This window comes from Plecotus auritus, assembly GCF_963455305.1.
Source record: "Plecotus auritus genome assembly, chromosome: 5".
NCBI classification, from domain to species: Eukaryota; Metazoa; Chordata; class Mammalia; order Chiroptera; family Vespertilionidae; genus Plecotus; species Plecotus auritus.
The window spans coordinates 182,731,463-182,752,809 of record NC_137776.1 but is presented as its reverse complement, the minus strand read 5'-3'; the positions used below and the strand labels follow the sequence as shown (position 1 = coordinate 182,752,809).

Sequence of the window (21,347 nt, the reverse complement as noted above, 5' to 3'; positions counted from 1 at the left end):
TGATCTAAAGAAAACTGGTCCGGGCCGTGTGGTCAGTGGGTGCAGTTGACCTATGAACCAGGAGATCATAATTTGACTCCTGGCCAAGTTGCAGGAGGCAGCCGATGGGTGATTCTCATCATTGATGATTCTATGTCTCTCCCTTCCTCTGTGAAACCAGTAAAAGTGTATTTTTTTAAAAAAAGAAAGAAAACTGGAATGATATTACTATCAGACAAAGTAGACATTAAAGGTAGGAAGCACACCCTCACAGGTTTGGCTCAGTGGATAGAGCGTCGGCCTGCGGACTCAAGGGTCCCAGGTTCGATTCCGGTCAAGGGCATGTACCTTGGTTGCGGGCACATCCCCAGTAGGGAGTGTGCAGGAGGCAGCTGATCGATGTTTCTCTCTCATCGATGTTTCTAACTCTCTATCCCTCTCCCTTCCTCTCTGTAAAAAATCAATAAAATATATAAAAAAATAAAATAAAATAAAGGTAGGAAGCGCAATCAGTGGTAACAAGGGTACGCCTCCGGAGAGAGGACGCAGACACCGCCAGGCTCACAGGACTGGACAGGCTCCCGGTCACAGTGGGGGACCTGCACACACCTCTGAGAGGCGGAGTACGGGACGAACCACTGCGGTGACACAGATGTTCCCACAGCACAAGCTCAGCTCACAGCCACTTAGAGAACGTCTACTCGTTTCAAGCAAACATAGAATGTTTACAGAAACCAGCGACCATGTTATAGCCTACAAAGAAAATCTCAACAAACACCCAGCAATCTAGACCCCGCCCTTGAGTGAAATCCGACCTGCCGCTTGTTTTAAAAACAGCTGCACGGAGAGCGAGGGCGCGCTCGCCCACCACTGTCGCCAGCTGTGTTTGCTCCGCAGCAGCAAAGCCAGAAACAGCCTTCGCCGCCTGGCATCACGGAGAACGGCTGATGGCCCCGGTCTCTGCCACGCAGCCCATGTTCACCACAAAGCAGACACTTTAGAAAATCACACCATAAGGACAATCTTTAAACTCTAGATATTTGGAAAATTCGCACTACACTATTAAAAAAATCATAATAAAAAAAGATAAATCAAAATCAGACGAACTTCTAGAACCGTGAGAGCAAAAGTGCTTTCTCGTGAAATTCATAGGCGTTCATAGCTCAGGTGATACTTAAATACTTCTATTAGAAAAGCCGAAAATAAATGAGCTAAGCATCCATCACAATTAGTCAGAGAAAGAACAGGATAATTTCAAAGGAAATAATAGGGGGGAAAAAGAAATTAATGAAGTGAAAATAAAATAAAATTGAGAAATTAAGAAATCCAAAAGCTGCTTTTCAAAAATGACTTTAAACAAACCCTGGCGAAGACTAACCAAGGGGAAAAGACAGAAGGCAAGAAGAACTTTAAGAATGATGGAAAGGGCCAAAACCGGTGTTGCTCAGTGGATAGAGCATCGGCCTGCAGACTGAAGGGTCCCAGGTTCGATTCCGGTCAAGAGCATGTACCTTGGTTGCGGGCACATCCCCAGTAGGAGGTGTGCAGGAGGCAGCTGATCGATGTTTCTCTCTCATCGATGTTTCTAACTCTCTATCCCTCTCCCTTCTTCCTCTCTGTAAAAAATCAATAAAATATATATTTTTTTAAAAAAATAAGAATGACAGAAAGGGACAAAACCACAGAGTAGAGACATAAAAGTTAAAGCCATCGGACAATGACATTAGGACTCTTCCCAACAATGCTTCGTGACAGATATATTACCACCCCCTCATTTTGCCAACAAGAACGTTAAAATCCAGACTGTCCTGTGACTTGCAGAGAAGGCTGGAGTGGAATCCCGGGGCCCTAACTCCTGAGGCAACATCCTTCACCCCCCCAACCGGGGGCCCCCCAGCCCACGGAGCTTACCCGAGGGGTGCAGGGCCGAGGGGTAGAAATCCACTGGGGTGCGAGTGGGCGTGATCCGAGGGTCCATGTAGGAAGGCATCATCATCCACCGCGGGTCGAAGCCCAGCATCTGAGGATGGTGCGCGTAGAAGGCGCGCTGCGGGTGGGAGGGCGGAGGGCACACCTGCGGCCAGTGCTGCATCCTGTACAGCTGCTCCTGGGCAGGGAGAGAGGCCGTCAGACAGGTGCTGCGGGCAGATGGCACCCCTGCACCCGCTCACCTTCCCGCAGGGGCACACGGCCCACCCAGGACGGAAGACCGAGAGGGAGGGATGAGCGGCTGCTCCAAGGGGAGACGCAGCGTGTTACGGCTTTCAGGCTGCGGTCCGCTCCCAAACCATGGACAGTTGTGTCGTCATCACAGCGGGAGCCATGTGCTCCGCCCGCACGCCAGGCAGCCTGGGTTTTCCTCGGACCCACGCCTTTCCTGGGTCTCCTGGAGCTGGCGACTGGCCAGCACACCCCTCCCAGGACTCTCCTTGCCCACCACCCGCTGAGCAGGGTCCCCAGCTCTCCTTCCTCACCACTGCCCTCTTCAGCCCGTTCTCCACTCCACAGGAGTGATCCTCACACACCTCTGCTCGTGGCAACCCCACGCTTCGGAAGAGCCTCGATGGTTCTCCACAGGGTGGCACGTCAGCCGCAGGGTCCTCTGGATCCTGCCCCGACTCCCAGCGGCACCTCGCACCCTGCGCCCTGCTCCTGCCTGCCTGCACGCGAGACCTTGTAACACCTGGGAGACTCTGTCTGGGAAGCTCCTGTCCCCACCGCCCCCAAACCCGGCTCCCTCACACTCTTTCTGCAGGTTCCCTTTAAAAGCACATTCCTCTGCGAAGCCTGAGGGAGTGAGCAGGTCCCCGTCCTCCGCTCTCACCGCCCTGACACTCTTCCTTTGCAGCACCAACAGCAGGCCATGACTTTCCACTGCCGGCTGCTCCCTGCAGCCTAAGAGCCGGAGCCCACGGGATCCCTGCCCCACCACGACCGGCATCTAGAACACTCGGCACGTCAGCAGCATATTCGGTACGAAAGCCTGCAGAGGGCTCACTGCACAGCCCGCTCCACATCAGTGCCCTCGGGGCTGCGCCCAGGGGCATCCGGGATGGGCAGCTGGCGGGACTCGGGTGCAGAGGCCGCCTTGGAGCAGGGCCCAGCCGCGCCACCCCCTCCCAATCTGCAAACAGGAGGGCCACCCACCAGCTGGCGGCCTGGCCTGGCTCCCTGGGCGCCTCCGTGGGCGCTCAGGGCACTTTCTGGGGAGCACTCAGCATTCCATAAATAGAGCCCTCCCAGCCCCACGGCAGGCTGCGGCCCGCAGCCACTCCTCGGTCTAGACACCAGGTCCCCAGGGAGCCTGGCTGGCCAGTCTGCTAGACGACGCCAGGCTGCCCTGGCGCTTTCAGACTCCTCTCTGTGCCTAGGGAAGGCTTGCCCATCGCTGCCCCCCAAAATGACCTAGAGCGACTGCTCCTGCTGCGTCCGGCTGGAGCTACGCTCCTCTCCGCAGGCAGTAACTGTCCGCCACCCTGAGTGCGCAGGGTCGCCCTGAGCCACGCTGAAAGGCACCAGGGCAGCGGCTTCTACTCAGAGCACGGGGCCTGGGGCTCCCGGAATGCTTCCTAGGAGCCCAAGCAAAGCAGGGTCTGGGGGGAGGTTTGTTTGGTTTTGGTTTTTAATTGATTTGAGAGAGAGAGGCAGAGAAAGGGAGATTAAACATTAATGTGAGACTCATTTGTGGAATATAATGAACAACATAAACTGATGAACAAAAATAGATACAGAGACATAGAAGCATCGAACAGACCGTCAAACCTCAGAGGGAAGGCAGGCGGGGGAGGGGTAAGAGATCAGCCAAAGGACTTGTATGCACGCATGTGAGCATAACCAATGAACACAGACACAAGGGGGGTGAGGGCCGGTGCTGGGGGCGGGAGCGAGCAGGGAGCGGTCAATGGGGGAAAAGGAGGCATATGCAATACTGTCAACAATGAAGAATTTAAATTGAAAAAATCAATGTGAGAGAGAAACATCAGCTGGTTGCTTCCTGTGCACACCCCGCCCGGGAAGCAAACCCGAACCCTGGGTATGTGCCCTTTCAGAGCACAGGACAACGCTCCCACCACTGAGCCGCACAGGCCAGGGCTGGGGCGAGGCTTTAAAGGCAACTAAATGCGATTCCAGGAAGAGGCTCAAGACTTGATGTTTGCCCCGGGCCCACACATGGGGAAACATTTTGGTTATTAGTAGTAATAATTTCCTGCACGCCTAGTTGCTGGGCTAAGTAATGTCCAAGAATCATCTGTTCCCACCGAAATGCACTGCTCATCAGTAATAAATCTGCTCGCTTATTACTCCTGTAAGACACACACTGCACACGAGTGGCTCCCGCGGGACAAGGGGCCAGGCTTGAGAGAGCCTGGGATGGTCAGCACATTCCCCACATGACCTTGTCCAGGGCAAAGGCAAGTCCTCTTAAGGTTTATGGAACACCAGTAACGACGATTCCCAGAGGTAGCCTACAGGTGTCGGACACCCTCACTGCCACGCTGGCAAGCACCCCCGCTTCCTGGTCAACAAGGAATCGTCTAGGCCACACACAGCTAGGAGAGCGCCCCACAAGGACTGGACTCACAGCTCTCTGGTTAAACACCGACAAACCTGCATCCTTCCCCAAAGCTCACACGCCTCCCGCTGGCAGCTCTACGCAACTCCCAGGCCGCCCTCGCTCCTGAGACGGCCCCCCAGTGGGGCCACTGTCAGTGTCCGGAGTGGCCACAGTGTACTGCTCTGAACGACAAACCACTCTTCCAGCTCACCCACACCACGTCCAAGGCACGCACCACCAGCTCCTCCTTGCTCACGTTGGACAAGGTCAATGAACTACCAGCAGGAGAAACCGCTTGGGGGGTGGTCAGAGCTGATATTCTGAGGCCCTGAGCTCTGAGGTGCAGCCCCTCCATCCTCCCTGATGGGACCGGGCAGGAGGGGGGTTTCTGCCGTTTGCTTTAATGGAAGGGGCCTGGGGAGGGGGAGGGACCATCACCCAGCAGGCAGGCCTGTTTACAAGGGCCTTCTCAATGTCTTCCTGTTTACCTGCTGCTGCTGCTGCTGCTGGCGCTGGAACCTGGGAGGAAGTGACTTCTGGTACTTGCTGAACTCCTGCGCAGGGGACCCAGCCTCCCCGGGCCCCTCCTCACTGCTGCCGCTCTGAGCCACAGCCGCAGGAGCTGTGGGGGCCTCTTCCGAGAATGTGCTGGGGGCTTCCTGGGCGGAGAACTCGGGGGAGCCTAGAGAACAAACGACCAGAGAACAGGCTGTAGCGGCCTCACGAAAGCTCGGCCAACCGAAGTGTAACAGAAAGTTAGAGCCGGAAACGTCACAGCCTCGAACCCTGGCACTGGCACCAGCTCGTGGTCCCACACCATCCCCACTTCAGGGGAGACGAAGGGCCCCGAGGTCAGGTGACTGCCCGAGGCCACAGCGTTAGCAGTGGAGCGGGATTTGGGTCCAGAGGAGAGAGGGTTCGTTAAAAAGGACCCTGGAAGTCACACAGCCACACGCTCCATGGCAGCCACACCCGTCGTCCCAGCCGCTGACTCACGACGTCCAAAGGCTGTGTGACCTGGGTGGGCAGCCTGGTCCTTCACCTGCAGAGTGAGGACAGCAGCTGCGCCTCCCGCCGGGACTCGTGGACATCAGAGGAGATAATCCAGGTAATGTGCTTAAACAGCACCTGACAGCAGTAGGCGCTCACCACACTGCCCACCACTATTCTCTCTGAAACCCCCTTCTTCCTAGCCCCCACCCCAGCTTTGCACTTTTTCCCAGCTTTTCTGAAGTATAATTGACACTTGCTTTCTTAATTCGACGGCAGAGGCTCAGGCCCGGGAGGAACCCGCAGAGGCAGGCGGTGCAGCGCAGCGCGTCCCGGGCCACAGGACCCTCAGGCCCACGCTGGGACCCGGATCAACGCGCCACGCTGACACCCAAGCCATCTGCTCCCGGGCGCTCAGCCCCGGCAGCCACCTCCGCGAGACCGAGAGGCGGGCCCGGCTTCACAGGAAGGACGTCAGGTAGACGGACAGGGCGGCCGTCACTTCCTCGGCCGGGGAGGGCGCCGGTCGCCATCAGACCGGGAGGAAGACCCCCATCCGAGAGGCTTTCCGGGACTGAAACTTGACATCGGCCCTTGTCTCCGAAAAAGAGCTGGTTTGCGTTGATTTTTAAAAACCACAAAGACCACGGTTGATCGGATTCTTTAAACCGCTCCGGCACACAGCGCTGTTCGACATCGCTGACCAGCCGTGCAGTCAGGCCTTTCGGCATTCATTCTGAAAACCGCGTGTGCCACACAGGCGGCCTTCCTTCACGTCCAGGGGAAGGACCCTGTGCGTTTAGTAAGAGCCTCAGCTCGTGCCCTAACCGGTTTGGCTCAGTGGATAGAGCGTCGGCCTGCGGACTGAAGGGTCCCAGGTTCGATTCCGGTCAAGGGCATGTACCTGGGTTGCGGGCACATCCCCAGTGGGGGGCGTGCAGGAGGCAGCTGATCAATGTCTCTCTCTCATCGATGTTTCTAACTCTCTATCCTTCTCTCTTCCTCTCTGTAAAAAATCAATAAAATATATTTAAAAAAAAAAAAGAGCCTCAGCTCGCACCTTCGGCTGGGCAGAGTGATGACCGTGACCGTGACGACACAAGGGGCACCGTTACCAGCAAGTGCACGCGTGCTCTCTAGACCCAGAAGCTGTGCCAAGGGCTCTGCACGCATCATCTCGGCTGGCCCCTCCGCATGGAGGGAGGGGCATACTGTTTCCATCCCACTTCACAGATGCGGGACACGCTCCCGACGGGCGAGGTGCGGAGCCAGCGTTAGCGTGGAAACAGGGTGTGAATCCAGGCACCTGACCCCGGCTGGAGCTCTTACCGACGATGCTTCCCAGCATCCTCTAGCTGTAGCCACAGGTGGTACCAGGAAGCCAGGGAGACGCAGACCAAAACGAGGAGCGCAGCGCCCAGGGCTTCCAGTTTGTGGGACGAACGCCCCGCTTACCTTTGCGGACGGCGGGGCCGTTCTCCGGCGGCGGCGGCGGCGCCTTCTCGGGGCCTGGGGACCGGGGCGCCTCCTTCTCCGCCGGCCTGGGCGCCTCGCTGGCCTTCTGGGCCTGCTTGCACTTCTGGTCCAGCTGCTTGAGTTTGGCGGCACAGGCAGCCAGCCGCTCCTCCCGGGTTCGGCGCTCCTCCTCCTCCCGGCGCTTCCGGGCGCGCTCCACGGCCTCGGACATCTCCGACTGGATGAACTTCTGCCGTGGGGGCGGCTTGTCCTCTTTGTCCTCGACAGACTGCTGCCGGAACACGCTGCCCCCGGAGGACTTCTGCCAAGAGAGAGTCTCTGATGAAACCAAGAGACGGGGCCGCTCCCTGCGGGCCGGTCCTCTTCCCAAGGCCCTCGAGCACCTGGGAGCCGCGGTCCTGCGCTAGGCGGGCCTCGGTTCTAATCCTGCTCTGCCCCTTCACTGAGTCTGGAATGAGGTCTGGGCAAATGAAGACCTCCTGCCGCTCGGCTCATCTGCGAACGGGATAACGCAGGAAGCCCTTGGGAGCGTGGACGCCCTGGAATGTGACACGGACCCGTCTGCACTCGCCAGGGGCACGCGATCAGGGCTCCGTGGCTGATCGACCGGAGCGTGGAGCACACTTTCGCCATCTCTCACTCACAAAACTGCTCTACTTCCCCCTGAGAACGTGTCAACCTCGGGTAGGAAGAGGCACGAGAAACGGAATTCGTGGTCAGATACACGGTTTCGAGGTGATTCTTTATATAAAGACAAACAGGCATCTCCGGAAACACCTCCTGTGGATGTTCCCTCCACCCCGATCTCTCGCTGACTGCCAGTCACTGGACAACAACCAGAGGCCAAGGACGCAGCGTGGAACACGCACATGGGGAGTTCTCACTGGTGTGCGGGCGGCGGGGGGGGAAGCTGCGTGCGGCTGTACGGCAGCACCAAGGACCGCAGCCACGCAATCCCAACAGGGCTGTTAAGAAGGCACAGCTCCCACCCTGGCCAGTGTGGCTCAGTTAGTTGAGCACCATCCCATCCCATGTGCCAAAAGGCTGCCCGGGCTGCACGAGCTCTACCCCCAGCAGAGGGACGTGCAGGAGGCGGCCAATCAAAGTTCCCCTCTCACATCGATGCTTCTCTCTCCCCTCTCCCTTTTCTCTCTGAAAGTCAATTAAAAAATCTTCTTTAAAAATGAGAAAAGCAGACTGTGGTCCAGTGAAGTAAATAAATAAACTCACTCCACGCTGGCACCTGGTAGGTGGCCACGGGAAGAGCCAGTGTCCTTTTTGAGATTCCAGCCCAAAACGAAACCTGGAACCTCATCCCAGGGAAGGGCCAGACCACCCCAACCTGAGGTGCATCTCACAAAGCCCCGAAGTTCAGGAAAGGCCGTGCCAGGCGGAAGGGGACGAGCGACAGGACCACCGAGGCAGGAGGTGACGCCAAGCTGGGGTCTGCGCGCAAAGGGCACTAACAGGCCGCCGGCAGCGCGAGGGCAGGGGCTGCGGCTGCCTTCCTGGCAGGGGGCACCGTCGGTACCAGCTCACACCACAGCGTCTGTGCCGACACGCTCGCCAGGCAGGCACCGTGCCCTCCCTGGCTCAGAAAACGTTTTCTTTCTACGTACTGCCGACTTTCCTGTAAGTTCGTGCCTGTTTCAAAAGACATTTCTTTAATTAAAAAGAAAGAGCGATATCCTCCAGGGACTTTCAGAAACCCGACCGCTCAGCTCAGCAAAGTACAAATGCGAGGGCATCCGACAGAGGACCACTGGTCTTCTTCTTGGACCTCATGTCAAATGAATGGGGGGGGGGGGGAGAGTCCCCGCTAATCACAGGCAGATCCCTCCGGTGCCCGTGGTACCTGGTAGTCAGGGCCCGAGGCCCAGCTGTGAAGCTTCCTGGAAGGTGGCTGAGGTTCTGGCACCTTCCGGACGACACGAGCCATGCCCGCTGTTTCGCCCCAGTCCTTTCCTTCCTCTTGGGCACGCTTGGCGTCAGCACTGTCTGCAGAGCTCATTGACAGCCCCCGCCGCCTCCTCGGGTCCCAGCTGTTCCTAGGACAACCGCAAGCTGTTAGTTTCCCAGTCGGCCGACAGGGCCCGGCCTTCCTAGCCAGAGGTCCTTCGTCAGCTATCTATACACCCATTTCCTTCATCGGAGCAGACCCAACTCCCCACCCGCCACGGGTGACAAGACATCCCAGAACACGGAAATTCAGCACCAACGTTTACCCATTCACTCTCCACACAAAGCCCAAAGCTCCAGCTAGGCTGTTCCACGCCCATTACTTTATCTTATGGCGGGGCGGGGGGGGGGGGGGGGGCTCATTCTCCCCCTTTTAAAGAGTTGAAAAAAGATTCTCAGAGAGGTTGGGCGGCTGCTCGCCCAGGGAGGAGCTAACAGATTTGAAGCCGACCCCAGAAGGAGGTGCTTCTTTTACTACAGCCCCTGCCTGTGCTTTGCACTGAAGGGCGCTCAAACTGCTCCTCAGCGCAAGGGGCCGCTGCAGGGCCACCGGGAAGAGCAAGAGGAGAAGGGAGCTGTGCGTGCTCCCCTCCGTGCTCAGGGCAGAGCTAGACACAGGCACGGGGCAAAGCGTGAGGACACGTGTGCGCCTCCCGCACGGGAAACAAGTGCGCAGTCACCCGGCAGGAGTCCAGAGAACAGCAGGGCTCGGGTCTGGCTACTCTGTGTGTGTGCATGTGTCGGTGCGCACGTGTGCGTGAGTGGGGGAAGGTGAGGCAGGTAAGGGAGGTTAGAGATCACAGCAGGGCAACAACTGCGGGCGACCGCTGACTTTGCGGAGAGAGACAGGGAGAGAGACCACAGCAAGGGTTCCGATGCACCAGAACAGGCCGTGTCTTTAGACGACAACTGGGCGCAGTGTGAGGGTAGGAAAACGTGGAAGGAGGGCGCGCTGGCTGACCTCTGCACGGTCCAGCAAAGAAAGGAGGCCAGTCCCGTGGCCCCGACACAACCAACAGGAAGGGATGAGTCCAGGGAAGGTTCAGGAATCATCATGGAGGGAAACGAAGATGTCAGAGGGACTCTGAGCTCGTTGTAGGAGTCTCTGGGGGTTGGGCATCACCAACCAGCTCAGAGAATATCAAAAAAAGAGCAGGTTTCGCCCGGCCAGCGCGGCTCAGAGGTTGAGTATCGACCTATGAACCAGGAGGTCACGGTTCGATTCCCTGTCAGGGCACATGCCCGGGTTACGGGCTCAATCCCCAGGGTGGGGTGTGCAGGAGGCAGCTGATCACTGAGTCTCTCTCATCACTGATGTTTCTATTTCTTTCTCCCTCTCTCTTCCTCTTAAGTCAATAAATATATATAAATATATATACCATATTTCATTTCCTCCATGAATTAGTTGATAGACATTTGGGTTGTTTCTACCTTTTTTTTTTTTTAATTTCTTGATTAAGGTATTACATATGTGTCCTTATTCCCCCATAAAAATATATTTTTTAAAAAGAGCAGGTTGCCGAAACCGGTTTGGCTCAGTGGATGGAGCGTCGGCCTGCAGACTGAAGGGTCCCGGGTTCGATTCCGGTCAAGGGCATGTACCTTGGTTGCGGGCACATCCCCAGTGGGGGGTGTGCGGGGGGCAGCTGATCGATGTTTCTCTCTCATCGATGTTTCTGGCTCTCTGTCCCTCTCCCTTCCTCTCTGTAAAATATCAATAAAATATATTAAAAAAAAAAAAAAAAGAGCAGGTTTAAGGAGGAGGTGCCCTCAATCTGAAGTGTCCTTGGTCGTAGCCGGTAGCAAAGCTGGTTCCATGTCTAGCTCCTTCTGCTGAATATTCAATTAACATCAACTGAGAGACAAGAACAGTGTCCTACTGCCCCAATCAGTCTGCAAAGTTTTACATCTTTGCCTTTGACTTAAATTCCTGGTCACATTTCCTTCTAAGCTCAGTGTTCCAAGAACTGATCCACAGATAGTCCCCAAGTGCATCGAGCTGTGTGAAAATGAAGAACAGAGCCTCAGTTAACTGTGTGCCCTGAGCGGCAGAGTGTGTTACCAGCTTCCTCCAGAAGAGGGCGCTGACTCCAGGAGCTTAGAAGTGAAAGATGAAACAACAGACTTGCAGATTGGACCATACACACACTCAATCACTGACAATAAAACAAAGGGGAACATTAAAGCACTAATATCTAAAAATATTTTAAAAATCCATTTTTGAGGAAAGCATAGTAAGTCCCATAGGTGATGTATAAAGAAAACAGGAAATGCCACATGAAGGGAAAAAAAATCCCATGTGCTGGTACAAAAAAAAAAAAAAAAAGAGAGAGAGAAAAGGCAAATTAAAGCGACCAAAGGCGCTATTCACAAGTATTAGCCAATAGTGGGGTGAAGGCCTGGGGCGGGGCGGGGACTGGGTGGAGGGAGGTCGTGGGGGGAAATAGGGGACATCTATAATAGTGTCAACAATACAAAATAAACTTAAAAATGCGATGATTATTTTTGGATTTAGGATTAAAGGATTTCTGCCTTATTTTTAATTAAACATTTTTGTATTTTACAAAACATGTTGTCCACGTGGCTTTTAAACAGACGTAAGTGCAAAAATAAACCAACCAACAAAGGTCCCAGCCAAGCCGGCCAGCGCGGCTCAGTGGCTGACCATCAACCTATGAACCGGGAGGTCACGGTTCGATTCACAGGCTGTGGGCTCGATCTCCAGTGGGAGGCGTGCAGGAGGCAGCTGATCCATGATTCTCTCTCATCATTGATGTTTCTACCTTTCTCTCCCTCTCCCATCCTCTCTGAAATCACTAAAAATGTCTATAATAATAAAAGCATAATATGCTAATTAGACCGGACAGCCAGACGACCTTCCTTCCGGACGACCTTCCGGACAAAGCCAGGGCTGTGAGGGCTGAGGCAAGCTGCTGCAGCTACAAGGGCCAAGCCCCTTGCACGAATTTCATGCACCGGGCCTCTAGTGTTAAATAAAAAAAAGCACTAGCCAATACTACTGATATTATGATAAAAACAAGAGGGGCTAGAGTACAATTAAGTATTTTCCAAAGGGCATTGTGAGTAAAATGTGTCCAATAAAATGATCCAGAAAAAGAGAGAAAAGATTAAATTGGTCTAAGAAGTTTAGGAAGCCCAGCCACCTCCCCGAAGATTCCCGGCATGCTTTTGTACGCACACCCCAGAGTGCAGGCGACCCTGGAGGAAAGGGGCAAGTTGAACCCAGGCGTTTCCCAAACTCGCTGGGCCACAGAAGGCTTCTGGGGCAGGACATCCACCATCACGCTACAGAACACAGTCTACGCCACCCCAGGGAAGCGCCGGAGCAGTGGTTACAATCACTGGGACCCAGCCTGCCACGCCCAGATGCAAATCCTGGCTCAATTCTCGAACGGCTGTCCCCAAGTTTAGCCCTCTCATCTGCAAAATGAAACAGTATCTGCCCTGGGAGGCTGCTGGAAACTGGGAAATGCACTGGGCACGGGACCAGCACACGGCAGTGCCGCTAAGCATAAGGCTGCGCTGAAGCGTGCCCCAGCACGAGGGGGGGAGCCTTACCACTGTGGCCTGCCATCCTTCACCACGTCCTCCTCCTCTTCATCATCACTGAACTTCAACTTCTCAGAATAGTCCACTTCCTCATGGAGGCCTGCAACAGGACGTGGGCCAGGAAGAACGAGAAGAGATGAGAATTTCAGCTGCCAGGAGTGCCACTTCAGTCCGGAACCATGCCAACCCAACGGAGGAGTAAGGCGAACCACGCGGCTGCCACCACCATAACAAACTGCAGCTAAATGGAAGGAGCTCTGGCTTCTGGTAACAGTAAGGCAGCCTGGTCAGACTAACCCTGCCCCCAGACAACAGCTCCTAAATCCGGGCAATCTATAATAATAAAAGGGTCATATGCTAATTAGGACGGACATCCTTCTGGAAGAAGCCGGGGCTGCAAGGGAAGCCCGGGTCCCGGGTGCCAGAGGGAAGCCGGTGCTGGCAGACAGGGAAAGGAAGTCCTACTCTTGCACGAATTTCGTGCATCGGGCCTCTAGTGCAGGGGTGGGCAAACTTTTTGACTCGAGGGCCACCATGGGTTCTTAAACTGGACCGGAGGGCCGGAACAAAAGCATGGATGGAGTGTTTGTGTGAACTAATATAAATTCAAAGTAAAGGAGCAGAGGGGAGAGCAAGAGAACCCTCCACTCTTTCGGCTCCGCGGGCCAGATAGAACAGCCGAACGGGCCAGATCCGGCCCGCGGGCCGTAGTTTGCCCACGGCTGCGTGTGTGTGTGTGTGTGTGTGTGTGTGTGTGTGTGTGTATATATATATATATATATATATATAGTGTGTGTGTGTGTGTATATATATATATATTGTGTGTGTGTATTGTGTGTGTGTATATAGTGTGTGTGTGTATATATATATATATATATTGTGTGTATATATGTATATATATTGTGTGTGTACATATATATGTTGTGTGTGTATATATGTATATATATTGTGTGTGTGTGTACACTCACATACTGTATATACTAGTATATATACTAATATATATGTATTTCTTAAGATTCTTAAATTTTTTAATCCTTTATTGATGTTTAGGGAGAGGAATAGAGAGAAACATCTTTGGTGTGGTAGTCTAGTTTTCCTAGTAACTTTGTTAATGTGCTGTGAAAGACTGAAAATTTGATTATGTCATATATATGATATTAATTGTGAATTAGTGGGGCTTTGATGTAACAGTGTATCAACATTTAAAGATACTGGTACTTGATACTCTATTAAAGAAAATTAACCTCCAAATTTTAAAGTGGGAAGTCACTGGAATAACTGTTTAGAAAAAAAAAATCACAACTACATGACTTTACATTTTGGGTAAGTGTGTTAAGAATTATATACAGCCCAGCCGGCGTGGCTCAGGGGTTGAGCGTCGACCTATGAACCAGCAGGTCCCGCTTCAATTCCCGGTCAGGACACATGCTTGGGTTGCAGGCTTGATCCCCAGTGTCAGGAATGCAGGAGGCAGCCCACCAATGATTCTCTCCCATCATTGATGTTTCTATCTCTCCCTCTCCCTCTCTCTCTTCCTCTCTGAAATCAATAAAAATATATTTTTTTTAAAAAGAATTGTATACAAATTGAAATATCTGTGTACTTATCATCAAAACAAACAATAAAAGCACAAGTATGAAAGAAAATAAATGCAATCCACAAGATGACCACAATAACGGAGAAAAACCATATGATCACAAGGACAGAAAAAGCATTCAACAAAATTCAATACATACCCATTCATGCTTTAAAAAACAAAACAGCAGACTAGAAGAGAACAATCTCAACCTGGTCAAGAATATCTCCAAAAAGCTATAGCTAACATCATACTTAATGGTGAAACACTAAACATTTTATCCCCACGATCAGAAACAAAGAACTTGAATACAACATTGGGCTGGAAGTGCCACAGTGCAATTAAAAAAAAAAAAAGGCATAAAGTCTGAAAAGGAAGACAAAGCTGCCCCTATTTATAGGCAACATGACGGTTACGTAGAAACGCTAAGAAATCAACAAAAACTAGTGAAACTAGTGAGTGCATTCAGCAAAGTGTCTGGTATAAGGTCAATACACAAAATCAACTTGTATTTCTACATAATAACATCGAACACTTGAAACAACATTAAAAAAAAAGGAAACAATGCCATTTGTAACAGTATCAAAGACCATCACATACTCAGGAATAAACTCAATGATATCTAGTCAAGACCTTGACCCTGAAAACTATAAACCACTGCTGGGGAAAGGAAAGACCTAACAGATTCACTGGTTCCTGGATAGAAGATTCAAAATTAAGACATCATTTATCCAGAAATAAATTCAATAAAACCCTGACCAAAATGTCTGCAAGCTTTTTGTACATATTGCTAGGCTGATTCTAAATTATATGGGAATGAAAAGAACTTAGAATAGTGAGACAATCAAAAACAGAAAAGAGCCCTTGCCGGGTGGCTCAGTTAAGATCACTGTTCGAGCACCAAAGGGCTGCGGCTCCAATCGCCGTCAAGGCGTGCCTGGGAGGCAACCCGCCGATGTTTCTCCCTCAGAATCAGTGAAAACCTGTTCTCAGGGGAGGATGGAAAAGCAAAGCAAAACAAAAACAAAAAACAAAGTGTGAAAACTTACACTACCTGAATTTTTAAAAACGTTGTCGGTTTATTTTGTTCATCAGACTTACACTACCTGAAGTTAAGACTTCAACTACAATGATCCAGTGTGGCACTGGCCTAAGGATGGATAAACGGATCGATGGAGCCAACAGGTCCAGAAATAGACCCACACTTACAAGGTCAACTGGCTTTTGGCAAAGGTACCCAAGCAATTCAATAGGGGAAGGGAAGTCTCCCCAACCAATCGTGGGGAGCAATGGAGAGCCTTCTGGTAAAAATAAACGTCACCTCCTATCTTACACCTTACAAATCAACCAATTCAACGTGATACACGGTAAGAGTTAACACTATAAAATATAAAGCAATATCTTTACCACAAAGGGGAGACAAAAGATTTTTTTAGATATGACACAAAAGTAATAACCATAAAAGACACAAATTTATAAACTTTATCAAAACTGAAAACTTCTGTTCATCTGAACAGTGCTAAAAAGAGGAACAGATGCCCTGACCGATGTGGCTCAGCTGGTTAGAGCATTGTAGGGTGCACCAAAGGGTTACAAGTCCTATTCCTGGTCAGGGCACATTATCCAGGTTTCGAGTTCAATCCCCGGTCAGGGCGTGTATGGGAGGCGCCGATCAATGTTTCTCTCTCAAATCAACGTTTCTCTCTCTAACTCTCATTCTCTCTTTCTCTCTCAATGAAAAAAACATACCCTCAGGTGAGGATTAACAAAAGAATAGAAAAGGCAAACTATGGGAAAAAATATGTGTGAAATGTAAGCTGCAAAGGACTTGTATCAGACCACTCAAACAGGAAAGAAGAAGATACACCTCTCAAGTAGCACAAGAAAAGGTGTTCACTGGCATTAGTCATGGCAAAATGCAAATGAAAAGCACAGAGATGCCACTGCACCCCCACCCCCACCCCCACCGAGTGGCTAAAAGCACCAAGTCTGACAGGAAGGTGGGGTCGCTGCTCGGCCGGTGGAGAAGGTCTCTGGTCCTTGTGCACCTCATCACACACCTACCCTTTGACCCAACACTTCCACTCCCCCTGGGGCACTCCAGAGACGTGAAAATAACATACACAATGGCGCTTTAAAGTGGATCGGAAAGTTAAAGTATATTGATACAATAAGATATACCCCGGTAATTAAAAGCAACAATTGACACATATAACAACATTAATGAATCTCAAAAATATGACACAGAGGAAAAGCTGTGTGACTCCACTTGCCTGTAATTATACAGGGCAAAACCACTCCAGGTGCGACGCCAGGAGAGGGGCAGGCCCTGGGCCAGCGGGGGAGGCAGGCCGGGGGAAGGGACTGGGGTATCCCTTTGTCAAAAGTGTACAATGAAGATGTGTGTCTTTCAATGTCATTAAAATTGACTCGAAAACAAGAAGGATTGTAAAGGCGTGTAATCAGGCTGGGGCGGAGAGTGGGCGAAAGGAAAGAAAGAAGAAAGGCAGAACGGTGGTACCTGCCGAAGCTGGTGCGGGAGCTGGGGGGTCATTACACAATTCTGCTTCGTTTAACTTTTCCCTTAGAAAAAGAAGTCTTTACAAAAAGTTAACGGCAAAACCTACCACAGCTCTAAGATCAAGACCGAGGACCAAAAGAAGACACGGATGGGCCAGGAAGCCCCGCTGCCTGAGATCCAGCCAGGACCACGTGCTCGGTCCCCGCGCCCAGGGCGTTCACCCTGGACGGACGTCAGCCTGCCTCGCTGACCCACCGGGCTAAGCGCACTCAGAAACACAACCCACCTGCCCAGCCATCGTCGGCATCGGTGTCCAGGTCATCCAGGCCCTTGAGGTTCTCCGCGTTGATGATGGTGGGCCGCGGCGCCCGCTCCACCAGCTGCCGGAGCGGGCGGGGCGGGCGGGGCATCCCCAGCCGGCTGTCTTTTCTGATGAGAAAAAAGTTAAAGACACTGGACTTATGTCAACTACACATATGGAAGCAAAACCAAATACTTCTCAAAGTTAAGTCCTGAATCGCCAAGGTCCGTGTGTGCGTTGAATGGGTAAGCCACCCCTTTGGACAGAAACACAGCGGGAGCGGAGGCCCCGCCCGCAGCCTCGCCTCGGCCCGCAGCTGCCCCGCTCAGCACTAACGCCCAGGGCAGCGGCCTCGGCCCGTGCCAAAGCTTCGACTGTGCCAGGCACTGAGTCATAACCCAACCTCTCGCCCGGCCGTCCTGCGTCCCGCACACCCTGGGCCCCGCGCTGCTTTTCAGGGCACTGCGGCCTTCAGACGACAGAGCACTGCCATTCGTCTGCCCGCCTTCGTGTCCAAGATCACCACCGTGGGTGAGCTGCCCCGGCGCGGGGGCCGCACATCGCCTTCCGCCTTACCCGTCCTGGTCACTCATCTGGAACTGTCTGAAAGGAACTCGGGGTTCCAGGCGGAGCTGCGGAGGGGGGAAGGATGCTCGTTCCGCTGTACCCGGGTTCTCGGATGACTGCGGCGAACACATCTGAAACAGAACATCAATGAACGGGTTTTCTGGCAATGACCCGAATTCTCCGTTCCACCTGCCTTAGAATTTGCTTTGGAAAATGAAAAATGGGAAAAAGAAACAGGAACTCTTGGGGTTTCCCGTTTCACATGCCACCATCTCCCCATTTCCTTCCTGCTGCTAGGACACCTGGGCCTGTGTCTTGGGGGACACCTGCCTCTCCCTTTTCCAAAGAGCCGAGGCCGAGCTAAGCACACCAGCAGGGAAGGCAGCCGGAGGCCCTCAGGCCTGGGAAGGAGAGAAAGCGGAACATTAATGGAAACCTCCCAGGCAGGGCTTGGGGCAAAGTGTGAAGTCGGGGGGAGCACGGAAGGTGACCCCCCGACCCCCGTGAGGCAGTTCTACAGGGCATGGACGAGCTGACTGTGGGGAAACGCGCCCCCTGAAGACTTACAAAAGCAGGAAGCATGTCGTGGTATGTAGGTGGGTGGTATGCATTGCCCATGAACTGTGAAGCCCCTTTGCGAACAGGCTGAGCCGGGCGGAGAGAGGGGTCCTTAGAGTCGCTGGCACATGCCGAGGAGGGGGCTCCGTCTCCCACACTTGAGTTCCTGCTGCCCAGCTCAGTGGGGGAGGCGCTCAGAGACGTGGCAGAAATTATGTTTCGCCCACCGCCCTCCCTCCAGCTTGTCACATCTGGAAATTGAAAGGGGGCAAAAGGGGAGAGGAAAGAGGAAGGGAGAGGAGGGATTGGATGAGGTTCTGAAGGTCAAGGGACCCCCTCATTCACCAAAAAAGCCCCCCAAAAAACAAAAAGTGAAGAGTAGAGTCCTGGTCACGTGTGGCAGGGGAGGGGGGGCAGACACACTGGCCAAGGCGTGTGAACTTGCTGAGGGAGCCTGACTGTGGGACAGAACGAGGCCGCCCCGAGAGGAGAGGAGGCAAGTGCGCGTCTGCCCCGATGACAGGAGCCCGTCCCCTCGGCGCTGCCGCAGCGGCTCCAGGCAGCCCCATGCAAACAGCCGTGGCTCCTTCCACAGGCGCCCCCAGCCCCCGAGGCCCGGCACTGCCCGCAGCCCTGGACTGGACATTAAACCAGAGTGAGCTCTGACGTGTTTCACACTTTGTTTAGCGGTGGCCCCTCTAATCAAGATCGCCCCAGTTCCTAAGACGAAGCAGAGCCGCTCCTGGGGGGGGTGGGGGGTGGGTGGACCAGACCTTCTGGCTGGAAGGGTCTGGACCTACCACAGGCCTTGGCCCCGCCTACGCCGCACCAGCCGGGGCCTCCTGCAGGGCCCAGGGGACCTGCCGACCCAGCTGTCTTTCTCCCTGATGCTTCCTACCGCCCAAGGCGGCCGGTCTGGTGGGTCACAGGCCGGGAGCCACAGCAGGAGCCAAGGGGCTGCTGGTTTCAGTTCACTTGGGTGACGCGTTGAAACATGCAAGGCCCTGAGGGTGGGACCCTAAGAGAAAGACCAAAGGCGGAGCCACACCACGGGGCTCAGCTCTAGCCCTCCAAGGCCCCGCCTGCGGGCGCGGGTAAGCCCTGTCTGGGTCACCCCTCTGGCCATCTGCTTCTTCCTCTTCTCCAAAGAGGCGATGGAGCCCATCCCAGAAGCTCCTCCTATAAAGCAACCCATCCTAATTAGACCCAGGACGTCCCTGCTCCCGGCCTAAGCAACTGGAGGGCGCCTTGGAGTAGACGAAGCACCTCGGCGCAGGCCACTGGAAGGCGTGCGCTGAAGGGGCGCTGCACCGTGATCCTTCCCTTCACAGGACCTCAGCTCTTGGGGGTTAATCACGACAAGCAAACACAAGTCCCGCATATTTCAAGACCAGGTCAAGCATCCCCCCAACAACCCCCCCAAAAAAACAAGAGCCACTTCAGAATCTCTGGTTAGAACAGGTAGAAAACAACACCTTAAGCCACCCGCAGCCTCTGAAAACATCACCAGCAAGTAGCTCTCCACACACCTGCCCCCTCCCTGACCAGACCCCAGAGGACGGGCCGTGGAGGTCAGCGCTGAGGGGCTACGTAAGGGCGTGTGTTAAAAACAGGGCTTCTAAGTTGGCGGGGGTGGGGAGGCTGGAGGTCACACCTTTCACACACTCCCCAAGTGACCCTGACGGCATTCCACTAGGCTTGGGAAGCGCCCGTTTGGAAAACCGCTCCTGAATCAGGGACCAAGGCCGTTGGTCCTTGGCCCGCCCATCCTAGCCATGACCTCCTAGCATAGCAGAGCTTTCTAATGACAGCAGGAAGGCAGGCGGGCCTGGCCGACCCAACAACAAGGAAGAAGGGGTGACCTCCCAACCAGCCTAGGGCTCAAGTCCAGTGGATGCAGAGGTCAGGCAAAGGTCAGGCAGAGATCAGGCCCCGCCTTCGGGCCCCGCACACTCCTGTCTGAGGCGGGAGGCAGGGGGGAGTCTGCGTCCCCACGTGCCGCATGGGCTGCAGCTCACTCACTCTGAGGGCGGAGGCTTGGTCCTGGCCCATACGACAGATCGAAGACGCCCTTTTCTTTGCCAGCCTTGTCCTGCCCTCCAGCTGCTTTCAGCGTCGGAAATTCCTCGGGAGAGAAGGATAAGAGTCGGCTTGAGCCCCTTAAACCTGTCAAGGAAACCGGAAAGACGTATGGAGCCAGTGAGGTCGGCACCAAGGACTCTCAGCCTCAGCACCTCCAAGCCCGGACAGCCACGCGGTCAGGGTGGGCTCCTCGGGAGGGCGTGGCGCCGCGCTGGCAGAGCGCACTAGGGCTCCCCAAGGGCCCCCGGATGCCAACCCCGACACGCCTTCAGCACCAGCGCTTCCTCCCTGGGGCCAAGGCCAGGCCCCCAGAGCAGTGACTCTCAGGTGAGAGACTCCACAAAGCTTTAGGCCGAGACAACCTGGACCCACCGGAATGGTCCCAAGAAGGTGCGCATCCGTCCTGCCCACCTCTTCCCACCTCTTCCCACTTACCACCTTCGTGTCCTGCTGGCTTTCCGTTCAGCTGTGCCCATGACTTTGGTCCACCTGGCACTGTATTTGTGTTCTGAAAAAGGGAGAGAGTTAGAGGAGAGCCAGCCAGCCCCAGCGGCCTGCTGTCCATTCCCCAAGCAAGTGGGAAGGTGTTCATGGCCGCCCCCCGGTTCCACCACGATGCCCACCGGTCCACGGCCACGTGCCGAGCGGGATCAGCATAGGAGCTCCGCCTTTTTGAACAGCATTCAGCTGACGAGCCCCCTCCCAAAGGCAAAGCTACAGCACAGCGCTCGATGAGCAAAGCCTCATCCGTTACTGGGTTAGGTACCAAATTAAATAGGCGCCCTTTCCCCTGACCCCTCTCTCCAGCCCTCCCCCTCCCGCACACACTCACGGCAGGGGCTGTCCCTTACCTTTAGCGCAGAGCTGACTGGGTCTAACAAGCCATTTACTTACTGGGAGTTGCCCTGAATGCTGGCCGTGGTGGCTGGAATGCCCCCAGGTCTTGCCCATAGGACCACATAAGGGGACCATGCAGCTGGGGTGGACAGCCCCCCCCAGGGGGGGTGACCTCCAGAGCCAGCAGGAAGCAGAGGGGCACCAGGGCCAACCCACAGCCTCCCATTGGGTGTCTATACGCAGCCAAAGGCACTAAACTGGATGAGGTGCCTACAGGGCCAAGGAGGGGTCACTATGATTGCCAGTGAACTTCACCCCAAGAGAACCTACGGCCTCGGGTGCGGTTTCAGAAAGTGGGAGTCTCTTCCCAGCACCT

The 21,347-nt window shown here is 54.0% G+C and overlaps 1 protein-coding gene across 7 annotated transcripts in view; it reads right to left on the bottom strand.

The window, feature by feature from the left end:
* Nucleotides 1-21,347, bottom strand: part of PRRC2B (proline rich coiled-coil 2B) — an 80,577-nt gene that overhangs the window by 25,975 nt on the left and 33,255 nt on the right. For 5 of the 7 annotated variants that reach the window (XM_080670324.1, XM_080670328.1, XM_080670325.1 and 2 more), the window contains exons 5-14: nt 20,570-20,642; nt 20,075-20,218; nt 18,062-18,303; nt 17,504-17,625; nt 16,913-17,055; nt 12,539-12,629; nt 8,856-9,048; nt 6,980-7,301; nt 5,023-5,216; nt 1,891-2,086 (exon numbers count right to left, since the gene is read on the bottom strand). In XM_080670324.1, coding sequence (XP_080526450.1) covers nt 1,891-2,086; nt 5,023-5,216; nt 6,980-7,301; nt 8,856-9,048; nt 12,539-12,629; nt 16,913-17,055; nt 17,504-17,625; nt 18,062-18,303; nt 20,075-20,218; nt 20,570-20,642 — 1,720 coding nt within the window. The remainder of the gene's footprint in view (nt 1-1,890; nt 2,087-5,022; nt 5,217-6,979; nt 7,302-8,855; nt 9,049-12,538; nt 12,630-16,912; nt 17,056-17,503; nt 17,626-18,061; nt 18,304-20,074; nt 20,219-20,569; nt 20,643-21,347) is intronic. The other 2 variants (XM_080670326.1, XM_080670327.1) reach the window with 2 other exon arrangements.